General features: G+C 50.3%; 1 protein-coding gene across 1 annotated transcript; it reads left to right on the top strand.

Moving 5' to 3' along the window:
• Nucleotides 1-3,550: 3,550 nt before the first annotated feature.
• On the top strand, nucleotides 3,551-8,515 carry MYCN (MYCN proto-oncogene, bHLH transcription factor). The gene is made up of 3 exons (XM_052649507.1): nucleotides 3,551-3,706; nucleotides 4,931-5,834; nucleotides 7,911-8,515. Exons 1-3 carry the CDS (start codon nucleotides 3,551-3,553, stop codon nucleotides 8,513-8,515), a joined length of 1,665 nt encoding a protein of 554 aa, XP_052505467.1.
• Nucleotides 8,516-15,299: the final 6,784 nt, after the last annotated feature.

Genomic DNA, 15,299 nt, shown 5'->3' with positions numbered 1-15,299 from the left:
TAGGATATGCTTTTTGTCTCTTATAGATGAGGCGAATATTCTTCTATCACACCGTTGTCTTTCGACTTTGGATGTGTTTTCAGTATAACTGAAAATTCTCATTGCTGTCAAATATGTTCAAGTTTCCCGTCTGTGTTTCTGGGCTGTCTTAGAATGCCACTCTATATTTCCTTTAACTTTATTATCTGACTTTTTCCAATTTAAAACTTCAATTTAAGTTTCATTCATTCATTAAGTTGCTTAATTAATTCATTAGTAACTGGGTAAGTTAGGCAGCTAGCTTTATTCTAAATGAAGAGTCAGGAATTTTAAAAGTGTTTAGTCAGCAAAAATGTACACTTTGGTGGTGGAGGGGTGACGTGGGCAGGAAAGGACCCATTAAGTTTCCTAGGACTGAGGTCCCTGAAGCTGGATCCAGATCTTTAACTCACAATCTGGGAAAAACATCTAGAGGTTTTTGATCGCCTAGCCAATCATGGGTTGGACTCCTCTGAATGTGCGTGTGTGTGTGTGATTTAGCTCTGTTTTTTAAAGAAGGGATTTGTAGACAAAAACATTGTTCTCCCTCAAAAATCTCCTTATTTATAAACTGAATCCTGTGGACAACTCCATCCTGTCTGTTGGTCCATTTTGCATGCGTCTCCCTCAGTCTGTGATGAGCTCATTGAGGCTGTGCCTTCACTCGTCTCTGTTCTGAGTGGATGCTGCTGAACTTGTCTTCCAAGTCCTCTAAAGATTTATTTCATGTGTGTCCATATAGTCTGAGAGAGTTTCAACCTTTTGAAGAAGAATTTGAAGGTTTCCCTACAAGCAGACAAGGAACCAGCGGTAGCAAGATTTCTCCACAGACAAAGTCTTTTATCTTTCCATTTGCAAATGAAAGTACCAATAAATACTTGTAAAACTTTATCACTCTGTTAAACTTCAAATTCAGACTTGTCAGTAATTATTGGTTAGCATTAAAAGGATGAGATTAGAGATTGAGGTCCAGGAAGAATACACAACTTGCTTGGAGGCACACAGAGTAACCGGGTCTCTTGTCTTCTCATTTTCTGCTGCACTTTGTCCCTTGACCAAGGACAAATGCTGTGGTGAAGGGTACAGGTCAGGTGAGAGAGGACAAGGTAGGACTCTGTAGCGACAGGGGCCAACCTGACTTGCTGACACTTCCCCTGCCGTGTCGGTAAAAGGGTGGGTCAGGCAATTCTGAGATCCCTTCCTGGGGCTGCTGCCTTGATGGTGTGGTCATCATTCCTCTTTCCCTCTGTTGCTGACAAACGGAAACTCTCTCCGAACAACTGGCTGCTTCAGAAGGACTCATTCGGGGACCTCTGCCTTGAACAATACTATACTGTAGGACAGGTATCTGCTTTGCGAGGTGGATGCCTCCCGGAGCAAGACAGACACAGGTAGGGTGAGGAGGACAGAGCCAGTTTCCTCTCCTTGTCTCGGGGGAAGCTGGCCATAAACAAATTCTCCCAGGCAGATATCATTACAAATGAAGGCAAGTGTTTTGAAGGAAAATCTGGGATGCTTGGGGAGAAAACAGCAGGAGGGCTTGGTTTAGATTAGGGAGTTAGGGAAAAGCAGAAGTAGGGGGTATAAAAGACTTTTGCAAGGGTTTAGAGCTTTACATATGGGAAGGAAATAATAATGAAAGTGTTTGGAAGGGCAGCTCATCCTCATTCATGGGTCACTTCCTAAGACTCCAGGAACCTGCCCCCTCCCCTTGAATTATGTAGGTATCCAGGGTAAGGACTGGGGATTCTTCACAAATGCTAATAGATGAGCATTTTACAGGCTGCCCTCTGCCCCTCCGCATCCTCATCCATAACTAGTTTGAATGTGGAGATGAATGGAGAGGATGATTGGCATTTCCAGTTTGGGAAAAAGGTGGAGAAGCTTTCCCACCCCCATCCCCAACCTGGGGGGCAGGGCAGGGGTGGAGGAGGGCAGGTTTCCCTGCCCCAAATCATTCCAAGAGGAATTCTTCCAGGGGAAATCCCACTTTGTTGTGCATTTGGTTATTAAGGGGGCTGCCGGGGAGACTGGGATTGTTCTGGGGAATATGGGTACTAGAATCTTTATCCCTGTCAACCCTGCCTCCCAACACATCTGCAGGAAAGCTTAATCAGAGCCAACTGAAGATTTCAGTGGCTGAAATCTTCATTGAGTGGTGGTGGGTTGGAAGAGCAGAGGTGAGGGTGTTCATTTTTCCGGAAGAATCTATCAGGGTCTGGTAATTAACAATAGCTGACACTCAACCCTCACCCTGTGCTGCTGGGCACCGTTCTCAGTGCTTTCAAAATTATTTCTCAATAACAGCTCTATGAGGTAAGCACCATTACTAACTCCATTTGGCAACTGAAGAAACCAAGGCACAGAGTCTTGAGTAGTGACAGCAGCCGCTTACCGTTTTGCCTCCGACAACCAGGAGCCAAGATTTCCGAACCAGGGTTTGGGCTGCCAGAGTTGTGGACCACAACTCCTATGTGAACCTCATCCGCCTCCCCAGAATTCGGGAAACCCCTGGTTTCTGAAAGGCTAACTCGGGAGCCCATGGAGACGTTTTGGGGAGCCTCTCGCCCATTTCCTGCGGAAACGGGGCCAAGCCGCCACCCCCTCCCCCCTCGCGGTGGTGGGGATAGGTTCACAGGGCGGCTGGAAGGCGCCGGTGGCCGCGCTCCGACCCCCCCCCCGCCCCCGCCCCCGCCCCCCGAGACCAGGCCCAGCAGCTCCGCTTTCTGCGCGGTCTCCGCGAGGTGTCGCCTTCGGCCGAAGAAACCACCGCTGCGCCACCCTCGTCGCCCGCAGTTATTTATTTATTTTCAAACAAGGGGGCGCCCCTCTCCTTTCAATTTAAAACTAGGAAAACCTCCGGCGGTCTCGTTCCTAAATGGGCGCGTCCTTTCCCTCCCACTTTGCACCCTGGCTCCCGCCTCTCTTCCGAGATCACCCACGAGCAACCACCCACTTCCCCGCCCTCCCCCGCCTCCACTGCCCGGCTGGACATTGGCCTCGAGCTCAGCTGCACACTCGCGCGGTCGAAGAGGGGGCTGGGTTAGGAGCCTCTGAACTGTCCCCCACCACCTCCCGCTCCAACCCCACAACCTCAACCAACACCACTGGAGCCCTCCGGAAAAAATTTTTTTGTTTTTTTAAATGCTGAGCCATGGCCAGGCCCGCGGGTTGGGTGCGGCATTGCACGGCTCGATTCGCAGCTGGTCCGCAGAGTGCACCCGGTGCAAGCCTGGGGGTCTAAAAGGGCGGGAGGAGCACGCCCCGGGCTTCCCAGCTTTGCAGCCTCCGTTCTGCAAAGAAGAAAAGCAAGTGGCTTTTGGCGCGAAAGCCTTGGCGCCTCCCCTGATTTTTATGGAAATCAAGAGGGCGGGGTAAAGCCTCGCTCCTCTGCCTTTCTCCCTCCCCCTTGTCTGTGCCGCAGCCCCCTTCTCTCCCCGCCCCCCGGGTGTGTCAGATTTTTCAGTTAATAATATCCCCCGAGCTTCAAAGCGCAGCCAGTGACAGTCATCTGTCTGGACGCGCTGGGTGGATGCGGGGGGCTCCTGGGAACTGGGTTGGAGCCGAGCTCGCGCTAGCCAGGCGCAAGCGCGCACGGACTGCAGCCACCCGAGGACCACCCCCCGTTCCTGGCCACCCGGAGACCCCCGCACAGAATCGCCTCCGGATCCCCGGCAGTCGGCGGGAGGTAAGGACCGGCGCCCCGGGAGAGGCGAGCGCGGCTGGAAGGCAAACCCCGGACGGGATCGCGGCTGACGCACCGGGGGCCCGAATATGCCCGGGGGACTGTTTCCGAAACAAAACCATCTCGGGGTTTTCCCTGAAAAGCCAGTTCCACTCTCGAAGGCTCCGGGACTGGAGAGACCCGCCCTAAATCCTCTACTGCCCTTGCCAGGGGGGTGTAATGGCTTCATCGAAAGGAAATTCACCCTTCTCTAGAACGTTTGTCTGCATCTGAACTGATGGGGAGCTGGTGCGTCCCCACCCCGAAACTGGGTTCGTCTCCAAAGGGTGCCCCCAGAGGAAGACGAAAAGGGTTCAGCAGGGCGAGGCCGTTGCGGTGGTAATCTGGGTCACGGCTGCTCCAGCTCGGAGGAGACAGCGGCTCTCCGCGAGACCCTCTTAGCGCTGGTGCCCCTGAACCGTTCCCAGGAACTGGGGTTCAGCCTCTCTCAGGAAGAGGGCGTACTTGGGGGTTTGGAGCAGCGGGGGTGGGGTTAGAGACGTTCAGAATCAGCTATTGGCAGTACTTTGCCTGCAGCCAGTGACTGCTGGGGGCGTCTCATCAAATTTTGGCGGGGGGAGGCGGGGGGCGCGAATTCAGGATTGAGGTGCCTGTTGTTGGTCTCGGTATAGAGAAAGGATTTTTTCCATTTGCAAAGTTGTCTGAATTCCGCCCCCTCCCCTTCCCCCGCTATTGCTTGCGGTCCGGAGGTGGCAATTTTACAAAGGAGGAATTGAGGGTACTCTAAATCCTATACCCAGTTGCTGGGTTGGAGGCCTGGTCTTCCTCTGAGCAGCTGGCCCTACTTAGGTGCCACCGGGGCTGTCTGCGAGCTGGTGGGAGCTAGAATTCTGCAGCCTTGAACAGCCCTTTCCCCCAGGCATTGCCTGGTGTGAATGAAATGGCAGTTTCCAAAGTTGCAGAGCCAGGCCACCACCCCCCGCATCTGCATGCCCCCTCCCACCCTTGTCGTAGACAGCTTGTACACAAAAGGAGGGAGGGAGAGAGCGAGAGACACAACTTCCTCCACCTTCGGGAGCGCTGGGCGGAGTGGGGGGCTTGGAGGGGAGACTGAGGAACCGAGGAAGAGGGGGTGACCGCTGATTGTCGTACCCCCCCCCCCACCACCCCCAACCCCGTATCCGGCTCCGCTTGCCAACCCTCTCCTGGTGTGTCTGTCGGTTGCAGTGTCGGAGGTTGGCGCAGGCCCCCGCCCTCAACGCCCCCCACGGGAAGGAAGCACCCCCCGAACTAAAAAGAGCAGAGAGGAAAGAAGCCCTCATTCGGGGGCCAGGAGGCGAGCCGATGCCGAGCTGCACCGCGTCCACCATGCCGGGCATGATCTGCAAGAACCCAGACCTCGAGTTTGACTCGCTGCAGCCCTGCTTCTACCCGGACGAAGATGACTTCTACTTCGGCGGCCCCGACTCGACCCCCCCAGGGGAGGACATCTGGAAGAAGTTTGAGCTTTTGCCCACCCCCCCTCTGTCGCCCAGCCGTGCCTTCCCGGAGCACAGCCCCGAGCCCCCGAACTGGGCCACCGAGATGCTGTTGCCCGAGGCCGACCTGTGGGGCAACCCGGCCGAGGAGGACGCGTTCGGCCTGGGGGGTCTGGGCGGTCTCACCCCCAACCCGGTCATCCTCCAGGACTGCATGTGGAGCGGCTTCTCAGCCCGCGAGAAGCTGGAGCGCGCGGTGAGCGAGAAGCTGCAGCACGGCCGGCCGCCCGCCGCGGGGTCCGCAGCACCGGCCCCGGGCGCCCCCAGCCCACCGGGCCGCGGCCACGGAGCCGCGGCTGCCGGGCCGGGCCGCCCCGGGGCCGCCCTGCCCGCCGAGCTCGCCCACCCGGCCGCCGAGTGCGTGGATCCCGCCGTGGTCTTCCCGTTCCCGGTGAACAAGCGCGAGCCCGCGCCCGTGCCTGCCTCCCCGGCCGGTGCCCCGGCGGCAGCCGCCGCGGTCGCTTCGGGGGCGGGCAGTGCAGCCCCGGCGGCCGCCCCGGTAGTCGCCCTTCCGCGCACCGGCGGCCGCCTGGCCAGCGCCAGTGACCACAAGGCCCTCAGCACCTCCGGAGAGGACACCCTGAGCGACTCAGGTAAAGCGGGAGCCAGGGTCCGGCTGCCTCCTTGGGGCGCTGGGGCTGGGGTGGCCCCGCCCCGTTTGTGGTTCACGAGTTCTGGCTTTGGGAGAGAGTATTTTGGAGACAGTGCTGATGGCTGAGAGGTTAGGTTTTTCCCAAGCAGATCCCCAGAGTTCGGAGGAGAGGGTGAGTGAAAGCTGTGTTCTCCAGCCTCAGGTTAACTGAAGTTCCTTCAGCTCCCTCCGGGAGCCTGACTCCATCACTGACCCCCACCCGGTCCCGCATCTCTCTCGGCAGCGTGCCCTCCAAGGGTGGGGGGCAAATTAGGAAAAGTTGAGTGGTTAAAGCTGAGTTGGGGTTCAGGGGGCCACAGGCTGCATTGCTTGGACAGAAACCTGTTAGCCCAAGGGGTGAAAAAAGACTGAGACACAGGTCAGGGCTGGAGAGACGCTCCATAAACGGCAGGCCTGTGCAAAATCCTATTAAGGGTGCAGGAAGTTAAGGGGCATTGCACAAATCGCGAGTACCGATTTTATTTTTTATTTTTTCAAACCTCCGTACCTTCCCTCTCTCTGGGTGGTGGGCTGTTTGCTTCCGGTCGGTCGCCAGCAGGCGGCGATATGCTGGCCGGCGGGCGAGCGAGGATCGGAAAGGCTGGGGGTGGTGGGGCCACCCCCCCTCTCTTTATTGAGCAGCTGGCGGCAAGTACCACAGCGGTTGTGTGCATTCTCAAGGGGCGGCCTCTTTACAGTGTGCAGTGAAAACCGGCCGGGTTTTGTCTTCTAGCCAGAATTCTAGGACTAATTTCAGATCCGAGTTGTTTCTGTAACCCAGTGCCCTTCAAAGGTGAGGGCGGGCGCTTAGCCGGCTGTCTAGGAATGCTCACACCCAGGAGCACTCATTGATTAGTTCTATTGTGTGCCTGCTGCTGAAACTGAAGGGTAGGGTTAAAACCAAGATTTTGCCTGGAAGTGAAGCACTCTACTCAAATACTGGAATAGCTCTTGTCCCTGGAGCTGGGAGCCTGGGACCTTGAAATCCAGTGTTTTCAGAATACAGATGCATAAAAAGCCTAAATTTCCTTTGGGGCTGAGGACAGATTGGTCCCAGGCTCCTGGAAGGAAACTTGGTGATAAGCCTCCAGTTTGAACGGGTCTGTCCCTTTAATGTCTGTGCCTTGACAGCTTTCGGTGAGGAAGCACTTCCTTCCAACAGCTGTCTTCTTGGCAGAAAACCAAAACATTGGCTTAAAGGGACCCACAGACTGGAACAGCCTCACATTTCGGCTTTAGAACAAATCCCACAATTGTTCAGCTTTCCGGTCCCCTTCAGATCAAGCCGAAGATGTGTTTTGATTTTCATGCTTGCATTTTAAACAATAATTTTCTATCCAAGCCCGGTAGTAAATGAAAAGGGGGGTGGGGTGGGGAATGGACACACGATGCTACACGTTCTTGTGGCTGTTGGTGGTGACTTTGAGAAGAGGTGCCCGCTATTTGGGTTTAGAGCTCCGGTGGATTACAACTTTGCAGTTAAGGTTTAATCTTTGTTGGTTGAAAAACTGCTTACTGTATAGAACTCATGTTCATGGAAGACAAGGTATTTTTCTCCTTTAGTTAATTAAATTGTTCTTTAAGTTTATTTGACTTAAAAATCAAACTCCATCGTGTGTAAGCAGTGGCTAGCTGAGGCTCCTAAAATGAGAAGTGTCAGTTAAGTATGGAGATGGAAATATAAACAAGTCTACGGGGCAGACTAGCGACGATGATGAAAGCTTACTGTTTTATTGAGCTTCTGTCTATATATTATCCCTTCAACTTAACCTATGGTGTCATTCCCCATTTCATTGACGGGGAAACTGTGATGACTTGTCTTGACTCCAAAGCCAAGGTTCTTTTTGTTTCTGCCACCCACTCAAGCTTGAATGGAGGATGAGGATGGGGAGGGAAAAAATATATACATCTCTGTTCAGAGACTGATGCTGATGGATCAGTAATAACAGACCACGTGCCGGGGCCTACCTTGTGAGACTGTGTATATCGCATTCCTATGTGCCTTACCGTGAGAATAACTCTCATCTTGTTCTCAAAGATGATGAAGACGAGGAGGAGGAAGACGAAGAGGAGGAGATCGACGTGGTGACTGTGGAGAAGCGGCGGTCGTCCTCCAGTAGCAAGGCTGTCACCACCTTCACCATCACCGTTCGTCCCAAGAGTGCAGCCCTGGGCCCCGGGAGGGCTGCGTCAGGGGAGCTGATCCTCAAACGCTGCGTCCCCATCCACCAGCAGCACAACTATGCCGCCCCGTCGCCCTACGTGGAGAGCGAGGAGGCGCCCCCCCAGAAGAAGATCAAGAGCGAAGCCTCCCCACGGCCCCTCAAGAGTGTCCCCCCGCCCAAGGCCAAGAGCTTGAGCCCCCGCAACTCTGACTCGGAGGACAGCGAGCGCCGTCGGAACCACAACATCCTGGAGCGCCAGCGCCGCAATGACCTGCGCTCCAGCTTTCTCACGCTCAGGGACCACGTGCCAGAGCTGGTGAAGAACGAGAAGGCCGCCAAAGTGGTCATTTTGAAAAAGGCCACCGAGTATGTCCACGCCCTCCAGGCCGAGGAGCACCAGCTTCTGCTGGAGAAGGAGAAGCTGCAGGCCAGACAGCAGCAGTTGCTAAAGAAAATTGAACACGCTCGGACTTGCTGAACGCATCTCAGAACTGGACAGTCACTGCCACTTTGCACATTTTGATTTTTTTTTTTTTAAACAAACCTTGTGTTGACATTAAGAATGTTGGTTTACTTTTCAAATCGGTCCCCCGTCGAGTTCGGATCTGGGGTGGGGAGCAGGACACGAGGGGTCCTACCAGGACCTGCATTGATGGGATGCTGATGACCCTGGCGGCTTTCCTGTGCGTCACTTCTGAGACAGCGGTTGAAGCCTGTGACCGTTGGGAGCCTTCTAGGGCTGTTGAAGTCACCTTGTTTGTTCCAAGTTTCCAGACAGAAAGTCATTCCTTCTTTTTAAAATGGTGCTTAAGTTCCAGCCGATGCCATGTTGGGGGTTTGCCACTGATACCCCTGGGGAACATTTCTGTAAATACCATGGACACACCTGCCTTTTTGTATACGTCCTGGGTAATGAGAGGTGGCTTTTGCGGCCAGTATTAGACTGGAAGTTCACACCTAAGTACTGTAATACCTCAATGTTTGAGGAGCATGTTTTGTATACAAATATATTGTTAATCTCTGTTATGTACTGTACTAATTCTTACACTGCCTGTATACTTTAGTATGATGCTGATACATAACTAAATTTGATACTTATATTTTCGTATGAAAATGAGTTGTGAAAGTTTTGAGTAGATATTACTTTATCACTTTTTGAACTAAGAAACTTTTGTAAAGAAATTTACTATATATATATGCCTTTTTCCTAGCCTGTTTCTTCCTGTTAATGTATTTGTTCATGTTTGGTGCATAGAACTGGGTAAATGCAAAGTTCTGTGTTTAATTTCTTCAAAATGTATATATTTAGTGCTGCATCTTATAGCACTTTGAAATACCTCATGTTTATGAAAATAAATAGCAATTAAATGATGCAACATTTTTTTTTCCTTAATAGCAGTGGTTAAACTCTTACCTCTTAGGCAGCGATTGTAAGGAGCACATAATCTAGAGAGGGAACTTGGTTTTCCAAAGATAAGTTGCCATTGTCCCCCCTTGGTGGGGAGGATACTGAGCTTAGGAAGGTTATGAGCTTTCTCCCAAATTATACAATATCGATATGTTATTAGTGACTATATGTGCTAGCAATAGCATCGCATAGTTTACAAAACATTTTCCTACGTGGTTTAGTCACTAGGTTGTATCTGACTCTGCGATCCCATGGACTACAGCACGCCAGGCTTCCCTGTCCTTTGCTGTCTCCTGGAGACTGCTCAAATTCATGTCCATCGAGTCAGTGATGCTATCTAACCATCTCATCTTCTGCCATCCTCTTCTCCTTTTGCCTTCAATCTTTCCCAGCATCAGGGTCCTTTTAACAGCTGTGACATCAGATTCTTTAGAATGAGAAGTAAAATTAAGGCCCCAAGTTCTGCAAATTGGTTGTGTTTGGTGTTGGTAACCTTTGTCCTGTTAGCTGATGGCTTTATATTTTGGCATAAAGTATATGTAGTTGGTCTCCAAGAAGAGAGCTCTGGTCAGAATTTACTAAGCTAAAGCATTGGAGCCAAATAAGGATGGAGTTGGTCCCTCCCCTCCAAAAGCTAACTGATGTGTGGTGTGACAACTCTGTGGCCCCAGTCAAGTGCCCCATCCTTTCAGGAGAGGCACTGGGGTATGAGTGTAGCTCTGTCCGCTTGACACTCCTGTTAGTTTGGACTAGCCTATGGAAGCAGCATTAACCTTTGCAGGTTCTGGAGTCTGGGGAACGGGGATGGCAATGAAGTTAGGGGGCAATTTCACAGTTTCCATCATGGGAGGTGATGTCCTTGTTGGGGAGGTGTTCAGCTTCTCAGAATAGAGCCTACAAATACTTCTCTTAGGTGTTGGTGCTATTCAAGGCCATTTCTCTAGGGTTTCATTCATCTCAGATAGGAGCTTTGTACTGAAAAGACCTCTGCTCACAAGAAAACGGGTCCAGGAATGAGAAAGGGCTTTGCTTCCCTAGGCCATGTGGGTCTCCAGCTGCTTTGGCCATTTTACATAGTCCAGTGCAGTTTAGAATTTGAGGTCCTCCCCCGCCCCCGCCTGCTTTTCAGCCATATTTCCTAAGAAGTTGGTGGTATTGCCAATGGTCAGACCATGCTGAAATCTTTCTACTCCTTAATCTCCCTTCTTGCCCCCATCCCCACACTAGAAAGTAACACCCTTTGAAAGCCCTTTTTGAATTGTCATTCAAAAAGACTTCCCATCTATTTGCATTTTACTGGCTCCAAATCTCCCTGCAGTCTGTATTTTGTCTGTACCCATGAGCCAAGAGACCTCAGATTCTTGAAACTCAACTCAGTCATCCCAATTTCTGTTTGTTGTTATCCCATAAGGTGCATGAGGAAGTGTTTCAGATGACTGGAACTCCAGCCCTGGAGGAGATTAAACCATTGAGATGAATGAGGCCCTAGATTGGCATTCCTACCAAGCTTCATTTTTGCTTTGGCTGCTGGGAATCTCAGAGCCAAATTCTGTTTCAAATTTTATACACTTAGTGCCCATTCTCTTCTAAATGTTTACAATCTGTTTTTCATTGTTAGTTTTACAACCTTTTTAATAATGTTCTTTATGCTACCTTAAAGAACTTTTTGCTTTAGGTGGATCAAAAATATGTATTAAAATATTAAAACTAAAATAAAATACCTCTTATTTGCCATTTGGAAAGTGCCACCCAATTTAGCTCTGCAATTATCTAAAAAGTAATTGCTGTAGTCACAGAAGAATTGAACCACTCCTTTCAATAACATGACAGACCCTCTTTGCATTCCAAGAGCAGTTTTGAGACTGTTTGAGAAACCACTCTGTACTGGTTAGATCAATAAATCATAGGACTTGGAGGGATTGTGGAGGTCATCTTGTTGCATTACTTCATTTTATGGAATGGGGTCATAGGATCCCACATCAAATTAGTGGTATAACCTGGGACTGGAGTTTTCTGATAATCACCCCCATGTTCTTCCCATGCTATTGGCTTTCCCCACAGTCACATGGTGGCTTCCTTACCTCCTGGCTCACCGATCCATCTACAGAATGTTTCCATATTAGTCCTAGCTAGCTCACCCTGCACAAAAACTTCCAGTGCTTCCCCACCACTTACAGCAGTGGTCCCCAACCTTTTTTGGCACCAGGGATGGATTTCATGGAAGACAATTTTTCCACTGACTGAGAGTGGGAGGGATGGTTTCAGGATGATTCAAGTGCATTACATTTATTGTGCATTTTATTTCTAATCTAATGCTGCCCCTGATCTGGCAGGAGGTACCAGTCCAAGGCCTGGAGGTTGGGGATCTCTGACTGATTAAGTCCAAATCTTCAGCCCCGCTCACGAGGCTGCTTCCACCCTGGACGCCAGCTCCATCATCCCTTCTCCTCCACAGACACCACTCCTTCCAACCACACGCTCATGGTCTCTCACCTCCGACTTGTCCCACTATATTCCTTCCTCTTGGGATACCCAGTTTCCGTTTACTGGAACATTTTTCAACCTTGAATGGCAAATGCAACATCACCTCCTTCAGGGAGCATTTCTCATATCCAAGGTGGAGGGTGGGAGGGGTGGGTGTTCAGCTCCTAATCCCTCATTACCTCTGAAGAGAGAAGAGCTATCTTCATCACCCTCCCAGAACTCCTTGACCATTAAGTGAAAGTTGCTTAGTTGTGTCCGACTCTTTGTGACCCCACGGTCTATACAGTCCATGGAATTCTCCAGTCCAGAATACTGGAGTGAGTGGCCGATCCCTTCTCCAGGGAATCTTCCCAACCCAGGGATCGAACCAGGGTCTCCTACTTTGCAGGCGGATTCTTTACCAGCTGAGCTACCTCCCTTAAAGCAAGTATAGCATTCTGTTCACCTCTGATTCTTCAGTCCTGGCCAGGTGGCTGGCAGATGACAGGGTCTTGGCAGAAGCTGGTAGAAGGGCTGATGGCTGAGTAGGCAGCAGAGGAAGGAACGCAGTGAGAACCATTATGGAGAGCCTCCTGCCAACTGGTTTCCCAAGCTCTTGGGCTAACTCCTGTCAGGGAAGCAGATCCACTGGGCATCAGTGAACCTTGGAAACAGACTGCTGGAAGTGAAAATGAAACACACACGGGAGGCCTGTCTTCAGGGAGCCCACAGTCTGGAATCAAGTCCTTGGTGGGAAGTATATCACCAGCTTTGGTTGATCCAAAGTCTGTGAGGGGTCCTGTGGCTGAATCCGCCTCCTCCAGGCTCCCGGTATGGAACTTGCTCTTGGAGGGAGCTGGTTTGCTGGTCTACTGTGGGCCTAAGAAGTCTTTACACTCATCTGAGGCCATAGGTCCCCTGCGCTGTAGTGACAATGGTTCCAATCTTCCCACCTCTGTGTAGCATCCGAGAGATCACCCAAGTTTTTATACCTGAGTCTCACAATTCTCCAGCAGGGCTGGCCGGTTCATTCTATACCTGTGTTGGGAACTGGGTCTTCTGGGTTTGACTTTTTCATCCCCATAATGGCTGTCTTTTGAAAATCCTAATTTGGGTTGGGTTTGGATTGTCTTTAGAATCAGAGGTTATTATATTTGGAAGCAGCTTACCTGGTGGCTTGGATGGTAAAGAATCTGCCTGCAGTTCGGGAGGCCCAGGTTCGATCCCTGGGTTGGGAAGATCCCCTGGAGAAGGAAATGGCATCCCCCTCCAGGATTCTTGCCTGGAGAATTCCATGGACACAGGAGCCTGGTGGGCTACAGTCCTTGGGGTCACAAAGTCAGAGACGACTGAGTGACTAACACTAGCAGCCATCAAGTTCGGTGTCCCATTTCAGAGGTGGAACACTGGATGAAAAAGCAGATGGTCCGCTCACTTTTCTTTTTCCTTTCTTCCTTTCTCTCCCTCCCCCTCTCCCCCCTTCCTTCTGTTCCTTCTCTCTTTCATAGCAAACATTTACTTCACACCCACCAAGCACAGATCCAGGAGCTTAGGAGACATCAGTGAACAAGAGACGAAACTCCCCCAAATCCATGATTTAGGAAGCTTATATTCTTGGAGAGGGTGACAACGGTAAAAAAGAAAGAAAATAATCAACTGAATTAAATAGCACTGAATAAGGTGGTGAATGCTGTGAAACTAGAACAGGATGGAGGAATTCTAAGGTGCCGCAGCAGGAGGGAAGAGAGTTGCAGTTTAGAGTAGAATGATCTGGAAGTTTCCCTGGAGCTGAGGGGCAGGGCCAGCGGAGAGCACCCTGGGGCACAGTTGTGCCATCAGTCTTCCCAGTTCAAGGCGCTTCCTTCTGCGTCTTCCTCTGGATGTCTGCAAAGTTGCCCCAATAATGTCTTCTTTCCTACCCCAAAGGGAAGCAAGAGAAAGCCGTAGCTGAGCGTGCTCTAGAGTTAGAGTGTCCGGTTTGAATCTGACTCCCACAGAAAAGCTCTGGGCTGTGTAGTTTCCCCACAGGCACTTTAGGGTTGAAGGCACCATGTACTTCGCCTGGGCTTCTGGGGGATTTCAGACATTAGCTAACACATGGCACGTGGAATAGTGCCTGGTGCATGCTGGGAATGATGTACGTCTATTCAATAATCTGATTTCTTGTTAACAGAAACCTTCCTTTCTCCATTTCCCTAGTATGTTACTAGGGAAAAGAATCTTTTTATAAAAAAACAAAAAACAAAAAACAAACCTTTGCTGGTAGAACAAATTCACAAGCCTGCGCTTAACAAGAACTTTGCAGACTTTTGTTCCTCAATAGAGGCCTTACAAAACCTGAAAACGGGTACCTTGGAAACAAATGAATGTGAGCTTTGAAGCCTGTTTTAAGACGAAGCCTAGGAATTTGAGTGTGGCAGAACATCGACGCCTTCTACAATGGTTTATTAGTTTTCCTTACTTGTAAAGGAAATCTCTTCATAGCCCACTGACCAGAGTTACCTGATCTCTTTTGATATTGGCGTATCCTGCTACAAGACATTCATCCTGAAACCTTTGACCAGGAGAAGTAACAGAGCCTTTTTATGGCTGAAGCAGAAAAACCTATGATACAATGTATATCAGGAGAACACACACAGCACATACCCCTGTGTTAAACACAGCTGGGGTGCTGCGAGATGTGGCCTAAAGAAGCAAGGTGAAATCAATTTTCTTCTGCCTTTCAGCAACCCCAAGAATTTCAGCAGGCTTTAGGGAGGTGGTTTGCGAGAGATAAGTCTATTTTTTCACAAATCCATAGCTTGTTACCCATTGAATTTTGGATCTTATATTACCGTCCACTATTTTCCTGAAGGGGACAATGAAAGCAGTCCTTTCAGCCTACAGAACGATGTTACCTGTGGACCGGGAGGCAACTCTGGGAAATAAAAATACTTGTTCGGGGCTTGGATCTTAGCTCAGTTATTTGCTATTTGCAGTCTTGGCACAGGAGGTAAGCGATTGGTTCTCTATTGTCTTGTCTGGAAGGGAAAGGGGTTGGAGTTGGTGATTTCCAAGGCTCCATTTCAGTTCTTCTTCTTTTTTTTTAAAATCTTTTGATAATTTTGTATTTTGCTTTTTTTTTTTTTTCTTTTCTTTTTAGCAACACCATGCACCAAGATCTTCCCCCACCAGGGATTGAACCTGTGACCATTGCTTTGGGAAAGAGGGGGTCTTAACCTCTAGACTGCCAGGGAAGTCCTTTCAGTTCTAAGGAGAGTCATTGAATTTTGGGAGTGTCTGAAGCCTTGGATTGCTACAAATATCTGCAGTGTGTGGGAACCTTCTCCAGTCTCCAGGAAGCTCTGGGTGAAAAGCAGGACTAGGCTCTGCCATTTACTCAGTCTGTGGC

This window comes from Budorcas taxicolor, chromosome 11 (assembly GCF_023091745.1).
Source record: "Budorcas taxicolor isolate Tak-1 chromosome 11, Takin1.1, whole genome shotgun sequence".
NCBI lineage: Eukaryota > Metazoa > Chordata > Mammalia > Artiodactyla > Bovidae > Budorcas > Budorcas taxicolor.
The sequence above is the reverse complement of the archived record's forward strand: the minus strand, read 5'-3'. Positions and strand labels throughout refer to the sequence as shown.

What these genes read in the sequence shown, in the direction of transcription:
- MYCN (XM_052649507.1), top strand. Translation starts at nt 3,551, where the DNA reads ATGCGGGGGGCTCCTGGGAACTGGGTTGGAGCCGAGCTCGCGCTAGCC. An exon ending in TCCCCGGCAGTCGGCGGGAG is followed by an intron (nt 3,707 to 4,930) that starts GTAAGGACCGGC and finishes TGTCGGTTGCAG; the next exon opens with TGTCGGAGGTTGGCGCAGGC. An exon ending in GGACACCCTGAGCGACTCAG is followed by an intron (nt 5,835 to 7,910) that starts GTAAAGCGGGAG and finishes TTGTTCTCAAAG; the next exon opens with ATGATGAAGACGAGGAGGAG.